The sequence below is a fragment of the Zosterops lateralis genome, assembly GCF_965231275.1.
Source record: "Zosterops lateralis genome assembly, chromosome: 7".
Classification (NCBI taxonomy): domain Eukaryota; kingdom Metazoa; phylum Chordata; class Aves; order Passeriformes; family Zosteropidae; genus Zosterops; species Zosterops lateralis.
In genome coordinates, this window is record NC_139767.1 from 11,039,601 (window position 1) to 11,060,722 (window position 21,122).

The window sequence follows — 21,122 nt, forward strand, 5'->3', positions numbered from 1 at the left end:
GTGAAGTATAGAGAAGTAGAAGCATTAATAGAAATATTTCTGCTATAGCAGCTATTAAAATGATTTTTTTTTACATTTTGGAAGAAGAACCCATATGTTTATAGGATTTTTTTCCCCCCAATTAAAATATGTGTGTATGAGTGTGTCTTTCGCTTCGTATTATTTAGCTAGACACACACACAGGGCTCATGTATAAAATTCTCTACCAGTGAAGTGAGAGCTGCTTCTCCTTTGCTTTCTTGTCCTACTGGCAGGCAGAAAGGACACCCAACACCATCAGCACTTTCACAGCACCTGCAGGTGCCGTTTTCAAGGCCAGTTTTTGCCCTCTGCCACCTCCCATGCCTGTGAATGCCAGTGGTGCCCCAGCCTTGGGCCATGTACCAGCAGAAGACTGCCTGAGTTCAGAGCAGAGGCAGCAGAGCCACGCACCAGATCTGCCCGTGCCAGCCGAGCGCTCCCATGGGAAGGGTACAGGTAGCCCAGGACCCCTATGAGGTGAGTGCAGGGACAGCAGCAGTGCACCCCAGGGAACAGCACGCCACAGATGCTGCTGTGCACAGCTTCAGGTGTCTGGACGTTCCCCAAGCACACAGAAGGATGCTGGGGTTTATTTGGTCTCTGATTAAATATAAGTGGCACGCAGGTGGCTGGGAACACAGAGATGTGGTTATTCCTTCACCTCTCCTTACTTTTTTTCTCAAGAGAGCACATAGATATTTTACATAGGATATAAATAAGCCACAAAAAAGGGAAGAACTATTGTACTGGAACTACAGGAAAAATAAAAAATGCTTTTAAAAATTGCTCTACCTCAATTCCTAGACAACTCAAATCTGACGTGCAGTATATGATTTGTCTGCTAGGACTGAATCCAGGCACTTACCACTTTGTTAGCTTAAGAATTTTGAGCAATTTTTTCCATTTATCTGTATTCTCCCCAAAAACATTTCACACATTTCTCAGATACATCAATCCTTCCGGCATTCCTCTATGCACTCAGTAGGATGCCCTGCTATAAATATAATAAAGCCTTTTATTATGTCCATTAACCATGGACATGTGTGCTCCAAAAGTTTCCTGACACGCAGTCATTTGTGGCTTTTTAATTATAAACAGAAAAAAAATCTACCAGCAAAAGAAGACAGCAGACTGGAAGTGGATCTTTATGTGTATGTTTTGAGTATATTCTCTGACAGGCTGAAGGCACCCCCACCCTCCTTCTGACCGCACCAGAAACACCCTGTGCAGGCACCTACGTGTGCACAGAAAGCCACTAACACAACAGGTTAGTCCTGGTGATACACATCTGTCACCTGTGCCAGCTCCAGGGGACTTATGCAGGTTTTCAACACCCAATAACACCAATCAAACCTTTTTTCAACAGGCAAATATGCCCCCTCCATCTTGCAGACCTTGTTCCATTTGTGCTCAGGAGAAAAGAAAAAAGGCCCAGTAAATTACTTGACAAATTAAGTCATATTTATTGAATGCGTTTTATTTCAACAACCAAAAAATTCTAACAGCCTAACAATGCACATAAGTTAAAAATTAATTATCACTTAGTGATAACGAAGATAAAGTTGATTTACATGGAAAAATGAACATTTACAATATGTTAATCCTTATTCACATTGTTGATACCGCAATAAAACACAATTTGTTTTTTTTATTTTTTATTTCACAAAAAAGGCGGAAAATTGTGCTTTGTTAAGAGGCACTACAAGAAAAGTTTCTTTCTCCAAATAGATATTATATGATGGATATTGAATAAATAGACATATATGCATTGTAATTCGCAAAGTTCTGGCAAGACCACAGGCTAAAATGCCCACAGATTCACTTAGAACCACTGCAAAATTGGCAGTGAAATTAAAAATAAAAAGGCAAGACTCAGCATTGAAAAAATACCTAATAAAATTTTTGGTTGAAGTGTAAAAGATACCAAATGTTGATGCCATCATCAGATGAACAACTTACATAGCTTGGCAAAATTCAGTTTCCTTTCAAATGTATGGAGTGATTTCAGCTACAGGATAAGAAGACAGTTTTGAAAGCGTAGCTCTGAGAGAAACATAAAGCAGCAACCATCGAAATTCTGATTAAAGCTGCAGCAAACTACAGAACTAAAGGATGAAGAGCAAAAGGGGCATTAAGTAAGCAACCCACCATAATTTTGCAAAGGTATATGAAATTTATGCAGATACTCCTGTTTCAAACATTAGCTCTGAAAAAATCTCATAAAAACTCCAGAGGTTACTGAGCAGCTAGAATTAGCTTGTATTGCAACGTCTTCTCCCTGTATATTGTCTGTTCTGAGTAAATATCTACACGTAGAGGTTTGTTTTTCATTTTTAACTCCTACCATTTATACCTTTCAAATATATAAATAGTATTAACAGTTATATTACATTGCCTGGTGTAGTAAACAGAAAGTAACTTTCAAAGTGATATTGCATGAGGTCTTTGTCAAGATCACACAAAAAGCCCATGTGAAAAAAAGGAAGAAAAAAAAGCCAGAAGCCTTGTTGGTACCGTTACGGCTGCAGTTTACAGGCGTCTGAAATCAATCCAGCTGCAAGGTGAGGTCTTTGTCTCGGAAATCATTGCACGGAAGTGAAAAGTAAATGCTACTTGGCGTCTCTCTCGACAGGGTGTCTCAGAGCAGGTGGATGCTATGGCAGACTGCAGCTCTATGCTCGGGCCATCCAGGAGTCAGTCGGGATGGGCTCTGCTCTATGGAACGTAGCTGATACCTGGGCGCTGTGGGGGGCTGGCCCAGGAGGGGTGGGAGTGCAGGGCCTGGCTGGGATGCAGCGCCGGGGCCCGCGGGGACCGGCGGCTGCAAACACTTCATTGCACTGGCACAGAACGCGGGACACGAGGAAGCCCAGCGACAACAGAAACACGGGGAGGCTGCGAGGAGGGCGAGTCAGCAACGCAAACCCTCGGGCTGTCAGCAATTTACCCGGACAGGATTCTCGGGACTGTGGCATTTTGTGTCGCAATGTAACTTTACACGTGTGTGTGTTTGTGTGTGTGTGTGTTTCACTTCAGTATAAACAAAAAAGCAACAACAAGAAGGAAGCTTATAAATTTTAAGATCTGAAACAGAGAACAGGTAAATAAAATCCACGGTAAAATGTGCTTGATAGTATGAATTCCATACATCAAATCTCAACACATTTATCTTTTTTCTCTTTCTATAAAGACCTTGTTAATGGACAAGTCTTCTATGCACTGCATTTCAGTTTTAGTCATTCTGAATCCCATGAAAACTCATCTGTTCACTACGGAAAGGACTATCTGGAGAGTGGAACATGCTGCATCCTTTTAAATGTGCATTGTGTTCAAAGTACTTTTAACTTACTAGTTTTCTTTTTAAGGTGCCCTGATTTGTTTTTCCATTTTCTCTCTTTTTTTCCTCTTCTTTTTTTTGGCAGTGTTGATTTATGTCTTTAAATACCTCAAAAATTACCCATCAAGTTGCCAGATAGGAAGCCATATAATAATGAAAAAAAAAAAAAATCAGGGATAAACATAGAAAATAAATAGGAATTCAAAAATAGTCACCACACCCTGAGAGCAGGCGGCAGTTTATCAAAAAAGCCAAAGCAACTCATTGTGAAGTGGTTTTAATACATAAACAAGTCTCATCTTTAAAGAACTCATTTCACAGTCTATACTTTCAGGTTGTAAAGTTCCGTCCCATGCAATTTAATATATATATATTTTATGTAAATATATATATACACACACAAAGTTGTAAATTTCCCTTCACTGATTTCATAGGACTTTTTCTTCCCATTTACTTGCTAGCTGTCCCTTTCATAAGTGCAAGATTGATGAAGGCATAATCCTATGTGACTACAACGATTGCTTCAGTCAGATGTACGAAGTGTAACACTCGAGTGTCTGTGTCAAGGCAATGTCTGATCGGGCAATGCTGAATTCATTCGGTTTGCACATGGATCATGCGCAACGGAAACAGACAAACAAAAAGTAAAACGAGGAAAAAAATCAAAAATAAAACCAGAAAATCCTTGGATCAATGTATTGCTTTCTGCACTCCTATCTCACATTATCTCTGGTCGATGTCTGCTGGAGCCGCCTTGCTTTTGTCGGGATTCTCCTCCTCAGCCTCTACTTTGTACATTTCCTCAGAGCCTTCCTCGCTGTCGTTCTCTTCCGACTCCGTCAGCAGCTCCTCATCCTTGTACTCTGCCACATCAACCACCGTTCCCAAGTGCTCTTTTAGCTTCCCGTGGTGCTTTACGTGGTAACGCTGGTTCTGGAAGAATTTGATGATGGTGTGTTTGGGGAGATCCAGCTGAGCAGAGAGGGTGTGGATGGCTTCCTGATCGGGGTAGAGGCCCACGTCATGAATAAAGCTTTGAAGGATACCTAGAGCTTCCAAGGAGATCTTGGTACGGGATCTTGGCTTTTTGGCACAACTGTCCTCAGCAGGTGGAGGAGGAGCCTCTTCTCTGGGTGGGGAATTCTCCTTGGCAGGCTGGGACTGCTGTCTGTGCAGCACCTATAAGATCAAACAGACACACACTTCACATGCTGACCCCCTCAGTACTTGACATAAGGGCATTTGTACACGTCTGTACACAGGATTTACTTTGTTTTGGTCAGGAAAAGTACAATTAATATGCATTGTCCACTGCCTTTCTTACCTGTAATACAGCAACACCAGTAACTACAGACTGAAAGGAGGAAGTGATATAAAAGGCAAATGATATAAAATAAATGTAAACCCACAAAATAAATAAGAAATACAAAATGCAAGTAGTAAAAAGAAATACAAAATAGCCAAAAGAAAAATTAAGTCTAAAGGTATTACAGTCTCATGGTCATGATGACTTGTCAGTTGCCCCATCCCAGAAAAGTCAATTCTCCTCTTGGCTCCTCTTCTCCCCATCCTTGTTTCCTCTCATCTTTTCAGGCTAGACACTTGGACCACTTCTTCAAGATCTCAAGTACCACGAAGGCCTAGGCACATGTAGGATTGTCAGGTGCTACTTTATGAATAACATTTGCATTAAAATCCATCTCAGCTACTTTATGGAAGGAAAAAAAAATAGTAGAAGTGCAGAAATTTGTTAAGATTTCCCTTTTCTCAAGAGAGACAGCACAGCCAATTCAGTTGCTTCACATAGGTGGCTTTAATGCGTCTCCTGAACAGATTTCTCTGTATTACATCTGTAGTAATTTCACTAGTTGAGAAGTTCTGAGTTCAAATAATTATAGCCCTCCATTCTGAGACACCCTCTGGGCAAACACACTTTGCAGTCTTGTAACAGATTTTCACCCACAGTATCTCCTTTTTGGCAAGTTTCAGGAAAGCATATGTAGCTCTTAATCTTCCTAACAGCCACTTAAAATGACTAAGAAAGGGCCTCGTGCAGCCCTTATTCCAGGGGAAAAAATACCTGCTCTGAATTGTTCAAAACACAGAAGAGCTCCATATGCTTTCTTTAAAACCAAATCTATACAAGAGAGATTAACAGAAAAAAAAATCCCCCACAGGATTGAGGGCTGTATTTGCCCAGAGGTTTCTTCAGATGCAGGGAAATAATTACTACAGCTTGACACTCAAAGCTAACAAAATCAATATGGATAACTATTTTCTTCCACAAGTAAGAGGGAACTCTGACTCTTTAAACCAAGAAGAAAATGCCTTTGTTGCAAATAGTAACATCCAGAGAACCAACCCTACATTAAAGCCCTCTAATGAAAAAAACCCAAGGATAAAACACGGAAATGTGCTGAGAACTTGCACTGAATTTTACACACACACCGAGCCCCCAGTAAAATGCTGCACTAGTTAAGTTATTACAGCAAGAGGGAAGTCCGCTGTGGAATATCAGCCTGTTATGCAAATAAATGAAAAGGCTCTGCCGAAGAGCCCTTTATTCATTTCCTCCATGCAACGTTCCTGCCGTAACAATCTGTAACATCAGCGCTCTCCCATCGCAGCTCTCGGGAGGCAGCTCGCAGTCCCCGGGCTCTGCCCGCCGCAGCGGGGCCGAGGAGCTGAGCCCGCCGGGGCTGCTCTCACCGGCCCGGCCGCACCTGGCCGGGCCCTGCTGCCCCGGGGGCAGAGACAGCACCCGGCACCACGTCCCGGGGCCTCGGGGAGCAGCAGGGCTGAGCGAGGGCTGGCAGGGCAGGGACACGCTGCACATCCCGCTGCTGGCAGCGCTGCCCGCTGGGCACAGCCACACCGGGACAGCGGCAGCGCCAGCCCAACGAGGAGCAGCTCCGCACCGACAGCCAAGAGCAGGTGCCAGCACAGGACTTGCCACCCCGCGGGCAAAGCTCAGGCTGGGCAGAAACATCACAAACTTGCTTCGGTGCCAATATGTACATTTTCCTCCCAAGCACGTAAATAGTGAGGGTGCCACAGAAATGGCTAACCAAGGAGCGGGGGAAGAGGGGAAGCTCAAAAGAAATGACAGATACTCTGGTTTATGTTTTATTACATCTCTTGCAATAAAAGAGCATAATGTTCCAATGAATGGAATCGCTCAGCTGCTCTTTGAGGATTTCTTTTTTGTCTATGGATTGCTTTCAAAGAGAAGGGCTGACGTTTCCAAATAGAGGGTTACAGATGAGGGTGGGATCCGCACCTACGTCAGCAGGGAACACTGACAGCACAGAGCCCAGGATGGATGACTAGCACCAGCCAGGGACCAACAGAGCCTGCACAGAGCCTACCTAACCTCCCCTGTGGTGGCTTCTGGTTCTGTCCCCTGACAAAGTAAGGCCCGGAGCAGCCAAAAGCAAAAGGATTTAACACCACAAATAAACTGCCAGGGAACTTACAGACAGCGTCACACAAAAGCCGCAAGCAGCATTGCTAATCAGAAGCTGGATTCAAGTAGCATCTAACAGAGATAGAAACACATCCAGAAAGGGTGTGAATTACTCAGTTCATTCTTGTTGGAGTTGGAAGGGGGCTTTTTTTTCCCTTTTCAGTTGACAAATAGCATGAGAAATGATCCAGCTTGAAAAATGTTGCAAGACTTCCAATCAAATATAATGATGAAAAAAAATCCAACAATACGGGATCAGCAGCAGTAAAATGTTTAATTTGAAGGAGATGAAGAGATGCCTACAGCATCTATAAAGCAATCAACCAAAGAGAGGGCTGAGTGCGGGAAGGAAGAGTAATTTCAATTAACCCTTCCTTTTCCAGAGTGACCTGTCCACCTTCTCCAGAAGAGAAAAATGGGGGTTATCAGTGTAAAATACTAGAAAGAAGTTGTATTTTATTTCATCTCCTGTCATCGTAGGTAATGAAAGAAAACCAAAGCTGCTCTTCTAACAGATAAATCTCATGATTTTATTAACTTCTGGGGGTTTCCTCTGGATTGCCAGTGGGATTAACAAAGGATTTCAGCCACACTGTATTTTTCAGCAACAGAACTTTAGCCATATAGAGAGATGGATAAATGCACTGAATGTCCTTCAGATCTGGGCTGTGGTCAGTTTTGCAGTTCCTTCTGACAAGACTGGCTATTCAGCACAACAGAGAACACTTTTCTATGCAAACCAGATCAACTGCTGAGCATACGGTACAATATGAAATCTAAATTACCTTTATGTTAAGTATTTGCTTTAAACTACACTTGATTGACGAGCATGCTGGTCAATTTGAGTGATTGGCTTACTTCATGTCTGGTCCTGCATGCCACAGCCTCATAGAGGAAATGAACCATTTTTGGAGTTCCAGATTTTCAGATCTTGGGTCATTTTTAGGCTCCTACATCTGCAGGTAGAATTTCCATCAGCTTCACACACTGCTGCGCATGTCCTGCCCTATTACTCTGGGTTTTGGGTCAGTGCTGCTCTGCCTCTACACTGCCAAGAAGGAAACATCACTGATCTGTGTACAGGGTGCAGTGCATTTCCCAACACAGGTGAACCCTCAGTGGTGGCTGGACCGACCACAAAGCATCATGTGGATGGGCTTCTGAGGTACAGGATAACAACAATGGCCACACTCAGCCCTCCTTTTTCCCAGGAAAGCTGGTGGTGGGCTCAGAAGGGTATACTTTGGCACAGATGTCCCACACCCCCCTTCCTCACTCCCATTTCCATCCCCCATGCCCTTCCCCACTGCGCCCCAGCCAGAGGTGGGGCAGCCTCCTCCTCCTCCACAGCCAGCACCATCTGGAGCTGACTTCCCTTCTCCTTCCTGACTTCTGATCTACTTTCAAATCAAATGGGAAGATACAGATTTCCTTCCATGCCCAGAGGACTTGTTCTTTTCATTCCTTCAATAGATTTAATTTTTAAACTCTACAGACATGGCTGCCTTTCAACATTTGAGAACTGAGCATCTCCAGAAGATGCTTCTTCATGAAGGTTCATTCAGGTAGACTTCCTCCTCACAGAGAAATTTATCTTTTTGAAACAAATTCACCAGCCCTGGTAGAAAGCTTGCAAGAAAATGACTGTGATGGAAGTTGACTTTAAATGATAAAGTGACTGGTCTTAGATCGCACTGTACTGAAATATGATTTGAAGGCCACAATGAAAAGCAGCTGGAAGCCATGTGTAAAATATAATAGTACATGCCTACAGGGAAGGAAGTGAGATATTGAATGATTAAATTTAGGAGAGTATATAATGTAGTGTATCATTACGGGAGTGATCAGGATTATTTGTAATAAGCTAAGGGTTTGTGGTCTATCTAAAATCCAAAGCCAGGAATTATCGGCGAAAGGGACTGTTGCACTGTTATACATGTATCCACTCCCATGTCTCCATGTGCTCCCACAGGACAAACCTGACTGGCATTCCCACAGAAAAGAGAGGTGAGCGAACCCAAACTGAAAGATGAACGTCATGCAATTGCAGTCTGTGCCTGTGCTGTATTTAATTTTGGCTGGATTCACTATACCACTGATGTTTGTTTCCATTTCCACCCACTTTCTAGCTAGAACTACACACATGACATTGGTGAGTGGCTAAGGGAGCCAAGCAGGATCTCAAGCAGAGAACACACACGCCTGGGCACCACCAGCAGTGAGGCACCAGCTGACAACACTGGCTCTGTGACACATCACCCTCCATTGCCTGGACAGCCTTTCCAGCACACTGGAATCAGGAACTGCATTTCCATGTGGAAATCCCAAGCTCTTTTGTTTCCTAGTATGGTTCTGCTCTTCCTTTTGCAGAGAGGCTCAGTCATGTGAGCTCCCTTCCGCAGGGATTTGCTGAGATGATGAGGTAGGTGCCCCTTGCTAAGAGAAGGACCTAAAATGTTACATCCTTGAAAGACTGTATATTTGCAACAGAGACTGCCCTTGTTGAACAGACACCACCTGCCTCTGTGCACAGACAGTGTGAGCCCTGGCAGGTACCTTGATGGCATGTGGGAAGTCAGTATCAATTTTGATAACCTGAACCAAACAAGGAACAAAGTTGAATGGATTGGCCTTCTCTTTGCCAGAGGAGGTTTAGATTGGATATTAATGAAAGCGTTGTAAAGCATTGAACAAGCTACCCAGAGAAGTGGTGGAGTCACCATCCCTAGAGCTACTTAAAATATGTGTAGATGTGGCACTTAGAGATATGGTTTAGTGGTGGACTTGGCATTGGTGGGTTAATGGTTGGACTCAATAATCCTACAGGTCTTTTCCAAACCAAATAATTCTACCAATCTATTCTCAGTGGTGGGAAGGGATCTCTCACCTTTCAGCTTTTCTTCACCTTTACATTGTTCTCATAGCCAGCCATAATGCTGTATCATATCAAGGACTTCTATGCCAAAGACAGCAAGATTTTAGCCTGCTTAAGGATCCCAAAATAAAGCGAGAGAGAACAGACACATACTAGAAAATGGAGGTCCAGAACTTCCATTTCGTACACCTAACACCAGACATCTATTACTGCCCTTACAAGCATTCACGGCTCATCAGCAGGAGTTGCCACCAGTTTGACTCCATGCAAAAACAATTCACCAGACCCCTCCTGCCAGCAAGCCACTGGAAAAGCTCCTTCCCATGGCCAGCTGAACTCAAAGGCAGGGTTGAAAACTGGCCTAAACAAGGTCTTCAGCTGCATTTTACTGAGCAACATCTCACCACTGTAAGCTGAGAGGCCCAGGCAGTGCCCAGCTATCCTGGTAAGAGCTCCCTGAAGAGACAAACTCACTTTTGTTGCAACAAAATCTTGTATCAAGAAGGAGACACTGTCCCTCTTTACCAGAGTTTACAGGAATGATCTGCAGGAGATCATCTATTCAAATAAACAGCCTTACACCCCCTAGCTTTGGTCTCTCTTCACATGTAGAAATGTGCAAGAAGAGAAGAGAGGCAGCAGCTGCCATAACCAGGCCTCCACCCTGACAGCCTCCCAGGCTGGGGCTTGCAGGGGTAAGAACATTAATTACACACAAGCACTGTGCCAAGACTCTTTACAGGTTTCTAGGAATGTCTGTACAAGAAACTGTAGCAGAAGTTACAATTTGCACCTGTGTTCATTTCTTTGCTATTAAAAATGTGGTTCTTAAGACTAGTCTTTTTTCTTCCCTTGCAAAAATACATTCTTTTGGGTAAACACTGCAGCACTAGTCGCAGCACCAAAGGAAGTATTTTCTTTGGGCTCATTCTCAGAGTGATTTCACACCTTGACACCATAAAGCTGTGTTAAAGACTGTGGTTTAGTTTCCTTGCTTTTCTTGGATTATACAGTATCCTAAGGTCAAAACTCAGGGAAATCCAAAACTGTTATTAAAAAAGAAAAAGTATCTATGAAGTGATGACAAATTGCAGACTACAGGTGTTAGATTACATTTTGACTCCAGGCAGGTTTAATATACTTTAGTTTCCTCTTACAATTGCCCTTAGCAGGTACTGTTATCGGTAAGGGATTTAAAAAAAATATATGGTACTCAATAAAAGAAGACCGTGTCAAAAGAAATCAATATGAGCGTGCAAAATGGTAGGAAGTCTGACATGGATAAATATGTTCACTTTCATCTAACTTCAGTCTGAGCTTCTTTTAATTTTGTAGCTCAAATGCTGGCCACACATCCTGTGCATTTTCCAATGCAGCTCAGTAATTGCTTCACAAGAGTAAGGACCCTTATTAGAGATAACTGTAATACTTGTCTGTGATATGATGTACCCCATCTCACGAATGCCAGATCAAACCAACCAACGAGAACTGGTGGCTACACCACCTCATAAGCCAGCAGCCCTGGGTTCCATTCACTTTGTTTGCAAAGACAAAGCAGTCACACACCAAAAAAAAAAAAAAAAAAAACACCAAATATTCAGACCTTTCCTATCACCCTTGATCTCCTCCTGACCACCAGCAGTCAGAGCCAGAATATCGGATCAGACAAACCCTGTGTCCTAAATCTATTGGCTCCGAGGTACAAGTCACACTCCAAGCTATATAAAAAGGGACTAAAGGAGGACACTTGAGGAGCAAAATGAGTTCCACAGGGAACCCAAAGTCAAAGGCAAGTTTGGTTTCCAGGCTGGAATGTAAGCTGGTTGAAGTGATTCATTTCAACATCTTTGGAACACACTCGCCACATGCTTCCCTTTGCTTTACGGCAGCTGCCTTGCTCAAGGGCAGGAAATAGGCAGGGATCTGAAAGCATGGCAAGACACTGAACACCCAGCCTCTGAAAAGCAGCCCCATCCTGCAATTCTCCAGGACCAAATTATCACGGTCAAACTAAAATGGTCAAAAAAGTGACAAAAAAGACAACAGGAATTTTAAAAAGGAACAACAAAAAAAAACCCCACTGAATTTTCAGTTGATTTTGTAATCCACACAGTGATATGCATGAGCAAAACATAATTAATCTTGACTTGAAGGCAGGGGGAAGGTGTCTCTCCCCCTCCCCAGCACACACTGCTCCCATTAATGCTAACAGGAGCTTACCATGCATCAAAGAGCAAATCCACCACAAAACATTTTTAAGTGCTATCATCACTGGAGATAAAATATAAATTACAGCCTGATTACACTGCGCTGCTAAGAAGCCACATGTGCAGCATAGCTTGCAATGACAACTTCAGATGACCAGATAACTTTGGGACAGGTCTAAGAGGTTACTGTAAAACATCTGTGCAGAGGAATCTTTCCTTGTCTTTGCTTTCTTTTCAAGAAGCTGTGGCACTGCTGTCTGCACAGTTGTTTGAAGAATGTTTACAAATCAGCTTGACAAAGAGAAAAAAAACTTCTGCCACCACTTGACCACAATCATGATCTTATTCTTCAGTAATGCGTGGTTTATTTCCCTTTCCTGATCTCTGTTAATAGACAGCACGTGCCTACACAATAGCCACTATTTTGTCTGTATAACGTTAAAAAAATAAATCAGAAAACTCTGACAATGCAGAACAGTGTCCCGGTGTTTCCTGGGGTAACTGCTCTCCCTCGAATGCTAACTCAACCCTTCCCACAAAAGCACAGGCACAACTTTCATTGCTGTGCAAGTGCTTGAGAACTGGCTGATTTTATGGGGCAGCATAAATGAGCTCATGCTGATGAACATTAATGCATTAGCTCCGAATTTCCCATCTCGGGCTGGTTCAAGCCAGATCCTTGGGTTCACTGCAGAGTAGCTGCAATCAGCACTGGGTACCTCTTTCTCTAGTACCTAACTGTAGCCTGGGAGAGCTGCCAGCAGCTCCTGCCCAGCCCTCAGGTGGAGCCAGCACGTACCTCCCGTGTCTGGCCCGATCCATTCCGGCTGCTGCTGGCACAAACCAGGCACTGGTGACAGTGGCCGCCGCAGCCAGGAAGTGTTGCACAACCTCGCTGCAGACTCTCTCCTGAAGGCATCGGTGATGGATGGCTCCATTGTCTGGGGATGGGGCATGGCCAGCACAGCTGGCACAGGGGCTGGTTTGCTGCACCCCTGGCAGGCAGGCACGACTCTGCTGGCCTTGGAGAAGCCACAGGAGTCTCTCTTGCCTGTAACCTGTGGTAGCAAGGCAGCTTCGTCCACAAGGGAAAAAGTAACAGCAGCAGCCTCAGAACACTGCCCTCCTTCATGGTGATGCTAAGTAGGGTCCCCTCAAGTGGGACTTTTAAACATCTGTGTGCAACTTGAGGGCCACAAACCTTCCAGTTAACACTCACCTTCTCCAGAACAAGACCATGAGCTTTGTGGGCCTCTGACTTGCCTCTTCTGTGCTTTCTCTCATAGCCCTAGAAAGGCTCTCTGGGGTGCAGAGCTTTACTTAGCACTTTCCACATAGAGCCTGAGCTTGGTTGTGGCTTGAAGGAAGGGTCTGCCAAAGATTTCAGGTCCATCCTGTGTTTCCCCATCCCAACCTTGATAATCCTAACAAGGAGCTGACAGAATGCCACAGGAACTAAGGAGGCAACAAAAGGGGCTTTGGTTTGGTTTTCTGCAGATAAAACACTCTGGGTGTCCTCTATGCTTTCTTGTTTAATTAACACTACACATGCTCTCATTTTCTTTTGAAAGTCAGAAGAGTATTTGTGGGCAGTGTGAGCAAGATCTTCCCTGACAAGCCCCAGCCTAGAGCCATGCTTAAGGTCATGCTGTAAACCCCTAACTATGGTGGCACGAATGGCGCCACTGTAATCACGTTGTTTTCCAGTTACTCAGACCAGGAGTAGGCACTGCATTATTTCAGGAAGAATATGTTTGGATTAGACACTGGATTCTGGTGGGGGGTAATTATTTGTCCCATCAAACTGTTTTAGGTCCTTACAGATGGCTATTTGGGGTTTCAAGAATACCCAACTGTACTGCTAATTTTTACAATGGGAGCAGTTAGAAGCCAGGAGAACCTGACTGTTATGGTTAGTGAAAATAGCAGATTTGTGCTGATAAAACACTACTCAGCATGTTTTTTGGCTTTTGAGATGTAACCACCAATGCACTTAATAACAGGACTTGTGCAAACTATACTGTGTGAATCAAACACATAAAAGTATAAATATTCCTTTTTTTAGAAAGCAAGTCTTAAAAAGTGCATTATAATCAACTACCATGGTAAAAGCAAAATATCCAGTATTACCACACACGCAACTGGCATAATATGCTTTATTATACCCTTAGCTTGAAACTGGGTAAATAAAAATCAAATGACCAAAGTACAGTCTCCTGAACAGATCAGGTCACTGAAGACAGGATGCCTCAGAGAATTAGTTCTGAAATCCTTCGTCTTCCTGATTAAGCTCTAGAAAAGGTGGACACGTGCAGAAGACAGAGGAAGCTACCCTGGCATCTCATTCCCACACTGTTGAGCTCCATGTCTCACTACTCTGACCTGTACCTATTTTACAGACTCTGGATGCTGGTAGAAAATTACTTTATGGAAAGTCAACTGCTTCAGCACATGCAGTTTATATTCAGAGTTTTTTGGTTCATTTTTAATATAACAGTTTAATGTAAGGCCAGAGAGGCAGCATTAGGACAAAGCAGAAGATGACGTTGTTATGGCCCTGGGATCCATCCAGTTTTGCTGCTGGATGTTGTGGGGAACTCCATGGACTGCTCTGCCCATGGCTGGCTATGCACACGTAATCACAGGGGTAAAGCTCACACTTAACACAAGTCTGCAGCTTCTGTAGGTCTTTGTGCAAGGAGCCTCAGGCTTTTGCTAGAAATGCAAAACACCATTCTTTGCTTCAATAAGGTTGGGATTGTGTGGCATTTTTCAGTCAAAAAATCTTTTGGTCAAAAATTTCAACTGAGTGACATCAAAGTATTGACTAAATAAAGTCTACTTTGCCAAACTATTTGCCTGGGGCAGCAGAGGGGTGAATACTCTGACAAAGTTCAAGCAGTTGTTTAGGCATTTTTCACGAAACAGCATATTCTGGTTGCTTTTATTCAGAACAACTTTTGCTCTTCAAATTCTTCCTATTTTCTTTCAAAGCATTATGTTGTTTGTTGCTCTAAACTGCCACAAACCTTTTTTATTATTATTATTTGAACTGAAAATAATAATTTAGAAAGGACCAACATATTTTTTTCTTTCAGCATTTCAGAGATGTCAGCAACCCCTTTAACTCAGCTCAAGCAGTTCTATAGCTCTAGGCTGTACCACCCAAGAAAGAGCAGCTCACAGCCATCTATCTGCCCACCTACCTCCCTCCCCATCATATTTACTAAGGGTTGTACTGATGGGAGCTCTGAAAGAACAAAATGTAATGCAGTTTATAAAACGAGATAGATGTGAATCTTTTCTATCTCAAAATCCAATAAAGCTTATGATTTTTATTGCATGTGGGAGTCCTTTGGTCAATGTAACACTGATTAGCAGCTTGGCCAGTAAGTCTGATAAAACCAGAAAGTACTAACAAATATATTCTGGCCAGAGACACCTGGGAGCAAAGTGTGAGTGTTGCAGCTGATGGCCTCAGGGCACACATTTACCTTGGGATTTCTTCACTGGTTCTGTTCTGTCTGGCCATGGTTTTGTTCCATTCTCTCCAGAAATAGCTATTCCAAACCTCTCTTATCCTTTCATCTTTCTGAAAAGAGAGCATCATCTCTAAACTATTCCCCCTCACCTTTCCAACATGCATGAAATGAAGACAAAAGATTTACAGCCTGCTTCAGGCAGGGGTCCAGACTGGACTTCAATAGATCCCAAAAAGCAAAAAAGCAATGCAGCATTCTTACTCCTCATCTCACTTAAACAAGGGAACACCAGGAGTAACATTACTCCAAGTCAGCAGTGCTTCCCTGGTGCTAATCAGGCCATTAAAAAGGCATAAGCAGTTTGACACAGAGGGACAAGGAGAACCACAGAAATGAATCAAAACCAGGGAAAAACTAGAGATTAAAAGTAATAATACTCCTTCCAGCAAACCGCAGTCCGAATGCATGATAAGTGGCTAAAAGACACAATCACTGCAGATCTAGAGACAAAAAAAAAAAAAAGTCTCCTGACTGCATGAAATGTAAATTGAACTTGCTCTGATACAGAAGCATTTTCTTCACATGGCAGTAACTCACTCCATCAGGAAATCCAGACCCGTTTGCTGCAAACAAGAGCTGCCACAGTCGACCCTCCCTGATCTCGTCTGTGGAAAGCACACACTCAGAGTCAACAGTTGGAAGGAAAGGCAGAAAAACCCAAATGCAACAGACTTGCTAGAAGAGATTTCCATGGAGGTTTCCTCCCCAAATAAGCAGATGGTTTCCAGTTAGTCAGGGTCAGGGACTGCCCGTGTGGTTTCCTGCCTGCTTGCCTTTGTAGCTTATCTGGGTCTCATCAAGATATACAGTCCGAAAAAATTAGAATGGCTAAATACAGGAATTAGGGAAACTACATACAAATGAGCTCTGGTGTGCACTTGTGCAGAGGAGCAGGGGGATCTGTGCCCGCGGGTGGGATGGAGGCAGCGGGGCAGCCAGGCTGGGCTGCAGCACTGCACATCTGCAGGGGCCGGGTCAGGTCTCGTTAGTGCCGCGGTGCCTCTCCAGGCACCAAAGCCGTGCCTGACTCCATCCAAAACACCCTCGGCAACAGCTCAGCTGCTTTGAAAATACCCCTGACGTCAGTTTACAACCCTGCCTGCTTTAACCGTGGTGCCGGTGCCCGGCGGCAGCCCAGCTCCATGGCGGATTCCCAGCCCAGCTCCATGGCGGATTCCCAGCCCAGCTCCACGGCAGATTCCCAGCCCAGCTCCACGGCGGATTCCCAGCCCAGCTCCACGGCGGATTCCCAGCCCAGCTCCACGGCGGATTCCCAGCCCAGCTCCACGGCGGATTCCCAGCCCAGCTCCACGGCGGATTCCCAGCCTTGCCGGCAGCCCAGCGCACGGCTTCGAAATTTGCAAAGCTCCGCGCACATACTGCATCTCGTAATGCTGTGCATGGGAGCAAAGCAAAACTCCACCAGGAGTGTACGCACAAGCTGCCATATGGAAAGGGCATTCTCAAATTAAACCCTGAAACCCAGATGAGATCTGAGCGAAGGACAGTTTCACTTAAAGGAAATGTCTGAGGTCAACCAGCAATTAACTGAAAGGTTCTGATTGAATACGCTATTGACTGCGCTCACATCAGACAGCTTCCTGTTTATTATACCTTATGGGCTGTCTAGGTGCCAAGACATTAAGCTGTCAATAATCTATTAATACTAAACAGCTCCTCCCTCCTTACTCCCCCCTTGCAAATCCTCTTAGGCTAAGAAACTGCACTAAAAAGATGGAAATTTTTGAAGTGAGATGGAAATGAGCTTTTTAGGGTATTTCTTTGCTTGGTTCCAGCTGAAAGTACAGCAACATTCATAAACAATATAACACGCAGTCTATAACTACATGGAAAAAATTGTGTTAAAAAAAATCAGCCGTGATTGAGACCATATCCTGAAATCTGGCTTTCTTTTCCAAGCCATCTTTAAACAGTCTAAGTTAAATTTAATTAACAATTTACAACAAGGAGAGAGAAGTTATTTAAAGACAGGCCTACAGGTCCTTAACATTCAGTGTCTGGGAAACAGTTGTATATAAAAAAAAGTTTTAATGAATTTAATAGAGAAAAGCACTTTAATTAAATGCTGTCAAAGAGGATTGTATTAATGACTGCACACAAAGGAATTTAAAGCAAGCCAAGTATATTTAGCAAATAGGAAGTAGGCTTTCAGAGGCTGCAACTATTTATGTTTCTGCCATTGCAATGCATCTAAGGAGATCGTGTTGCCAATTGAAAGCAGTTATGTTATTAGATATGATTTTATTTATTATGGATTATTAAAATTTCAAATGCTGCAGGGAATACATTTATTTCACGTCTCAAATGAAAGAACAAAGATATTTCCTCCTTGTTCAGTAAGAGGAAAAATAGGAGAGGAAATAAATAATAAATAATAATAATAACTTAGCACTTAACTAGTAAAGTGCTGTCCAGACGGATCTTTTTATGGGGCTTGTTGAGTCCTGAAATTTTAGTGTGTCTCTTCCTTTCTGCTACAACTGGATGGATTTGCAGTTGTTACCACAGCTTCCCTTAACACAGCACAGAAAGAGTAGACAACTCTTACTTCTTGTGGGTACAAGGGACTTCTGTGACACCCTGCATGGTTCAACTCTAAGAACTACCCAACCAAAGAAATCCTGGCTGCCAAGCTTTTGCAAGCAAGACTGAGAATACCACTGAGACTTAGCCACAGATTGCTCACAAAACCCAGAACAATCATGGCTCCGCATTAGGACTTTGTGAACAATGTGCTCACCTTCCTCAACATCCACATGATAAGAACTGTGGCAGGAAGGAAGGGGCTCTTCACTACTCTCTCTGCCCACGTGCCTTGGATTCAAGTGTGGCACATCAAATGGGCATGGCCTAATAACTGCAAAATTTACAGCTTCAAACCATAAATCTGAGGAAAAAGCAACTAGAAAATTCAAGGGTGTCAAGATTGTTTTGGACTATAATGGCACAAGAGTGTAAAACCAAATTTAGCCCCAACTGGAAATAGAGGAACGTTTTTTAACACAAATTTAATGAGATGGCTGGTCTGTAATATCCAGGATGTGTTCTGCGATTTACCACATCCTTTTTGCCATATGTAATGGTAAAAGGTTCATAATAATTTTAGATTATTCAAACTTCCAAATGTTCCACCAGAGGCACCTTATATGTGTTTGTACTCCTTTGTTTCTGAACACCAAATCATTTTTAAGTTAGGTACCAAAATGAGATTTAGTCCCAAATTACTGGTTTTAAATGTACTTATGTGTAGTTAAGATTTTTCATCTTTTCATTTGCAACATGAAGAAGTGAGTAGAACTGGGAGGGAAGTCATTGGAAAGGAGGCACAAGGGGATACCAACTTCCTTTCACAATGTGAGTAGCATCATAAATGGTGAAGTTTAATTTTCTAAATATATTATCTGATTTTTGTTTAAGACTTTTATTAAAATCATGTGTGATGTGTGTTGAGAATGTAGCCTTTGTTGTTCCACAGCTAGGGATCTTGCAAACAGCTTCGCTTTGTCTGTGCCAAGATATTTTGGAATATTCTTTGAAACACTGTAAGCATAGATGACTGTGAGAAAAAATATGTGCTACTGTACTTCTGGATACTTGATGCGTGAGAATAGTGCATGCACACAAAAACACTTCTTTCAGTCTGCAATTCCTGTAAAACTCCATACAAACATAGAACAACATTTACAATATATTGACCTTGGAAAAAACTCTGTACCTCTGCACACATTACAGTCTCTGGGTATTTCAACCATTCAGGGAAAAAAAAAAAAAACCCACCCACCAAAGCATTTCCAAAAAAAAGACTGGCCCTGGGGAAGGAGACTGGCCATCTATGTCCTCCTCTGTCACAGCCTAGCTCCCAGCACCGCCCAGAAGCTGCACCATTTTCCTGGATGATGCTGTGCAACACAGAAGAAAGAGTAGCTCCTTGCTCTTTGAGGGTCAAGCAGTGCAAAGTGCTCTGGTAGCACTATCCTCAATGGTTTCCCTATCCATGTAATTTTTATAATTGCTTATCTGCAGAAAAAGACCAGCTGCAATGATCCAGGGCTCTAACTTTATCCTAAGATTTCTGGAGAGAGTGTGAGAATAAAATGTTGCATACAGCCAATAGCCTATAAACATTTACACATCTCTGAAGTCTGATACTATAATTTATGAACAAGTGTGGGGGACATAGAGTAATTAGGGAGCATTAAAATTAAATTAAAAAGAGCAATATTTTTAACTGCAAAAATATTCAACTGTAAATTGAACAGAGGCTCATCTAGTGGCTTTTCAGCCTTCAAGGTTTGCCTGCTGCTGGCAAGCTTCAAAGGTTATGTGAATTTAAAGAGCTTTATTTAGTGATCTTACTCTATATGTTTGCTCATCCTCAACCTACTATGGCTCCTTACAACACTAGCAGCTTAGCATTTACAACGGGGCCAGGACTGTAAAAAATGAGGGCTAAATCTGGTCAAATTGTGTGTGAAAGGCAAAAGGGTGAGACAACAGGGGCCAGAGCTGCAGTGATGTCATTTGCTAAAACGACAACTTGTCAGAGCCACACCAACACACACCACCACCCTGCTGCCTACTGCCAAGTCTCAGTGGCACTAAATCTGCACATTCAGATTTTAAGGGAAGTTTCTGCCTGGAGCATTTTGCCATGGGAGCCAGGGCAGCCCAAGCGGAGCTGCTCTGGGGCAGCCTCATAGAAGATCTACCCTCAGAGGCATCTTTACTGTAAGATGCTGCTGAAGACCACCACTAGTCATATTCTCAGGGCTACTTCACTTTAAGGGTCCCACGTAATTTCTGCCCTGTCTTCAGTTGATCCTGGACCAAATGAAAGGTGTCCAGACACAGGTGTCACTGAAGGGGCCTCATGGTTTCAGGTTCTGTACAAATGTGAAAAGAATGTGCTATTCGACAAGACTAAACTTGCCAACACAGAAAAACTTGAAACTCTGCAGTTTACTTGATCTCCCGTTTCTAGGGTTAAATAGAACAGTATAAAAACTAAACTAATTTCAGAACAGAGGCAGTTTGGCTTTAATTGCAAGTACACTTCCACTATCATTCTAGAGGAATAACAGGCCTAACATTAATAAAAATCAGCAGCATTTTCAGCCACATTAGATATCCACACTAAACAGAAACAGCTGAGATGGCACAGTAGGCAGGTTTGGCTGTAGCAGTCACAGCTCAGCGCCTTTCCCTGCAATTGTGGTAACTATCAATCACAAGAAGATCTTCCGGATACTTCCGAGTCAAATATAAGGGGGTTGTCTGATTTGTGCCTCTGTTGCCTTTGTCAAACTTCTGCAAGGCTCCTGAACTACTGTGACCCATCAGAAAAATGGTGTGTACCAAGAAAATGGAGAACCAGAGCATGCAGCCACAGCTGGTGTTTCAAAATGCACCATCACTGGCTATGGGGTACAGGTACTGGAGAAGCATAAGAAAGCAGCTCAGAAGTGGAAGATGCCTGAGATTTTTCTTTTTTTTGCATGTACCACATGCTTTAAAGACAGTTCCTTTACTCTGACCTAAAAGCAGTCACACACACAATAGAGATAAATGCAGTGTGAGTGGCATTTGCAATAAATATTGCTTTCAGCTTTAACGCTGCATAGAAATAGAAGTTACACAGTTTGAGACATTTTCA

At 43.1% G+C, this 21,122-nt stretch overlaps 1 protein-coding gene across 4 annotated transcripts in view; it reads right to left on the bottom strand.

The window, feature by feature from the left end:
* Positions 1-1,487: 1,487 nt before the first annotated feature.
* The window catches only part of SATB2 (SATB homeobox 2), a 130,972-nt gene continuing 111,337 nt past the window's right edge, over positions 1,488-21,122 (bottom strand). For all 4 annotated transcript variants that reach the window (XM_083864629.1, XM_083864630.1, XM_083864627.1 and 1 more), the window contains one exon: positions 1,488-4,537. In XM_083864629.1, the coding sequence (XP_083720755.1) occupies positions 4,082-4,537 (456 nt within the window). In that variant the 3' untranslated portion in view covers positions 1,488-4,081. The remainder of the gene's footprint in view (positions 4,538-21,122) is intronic.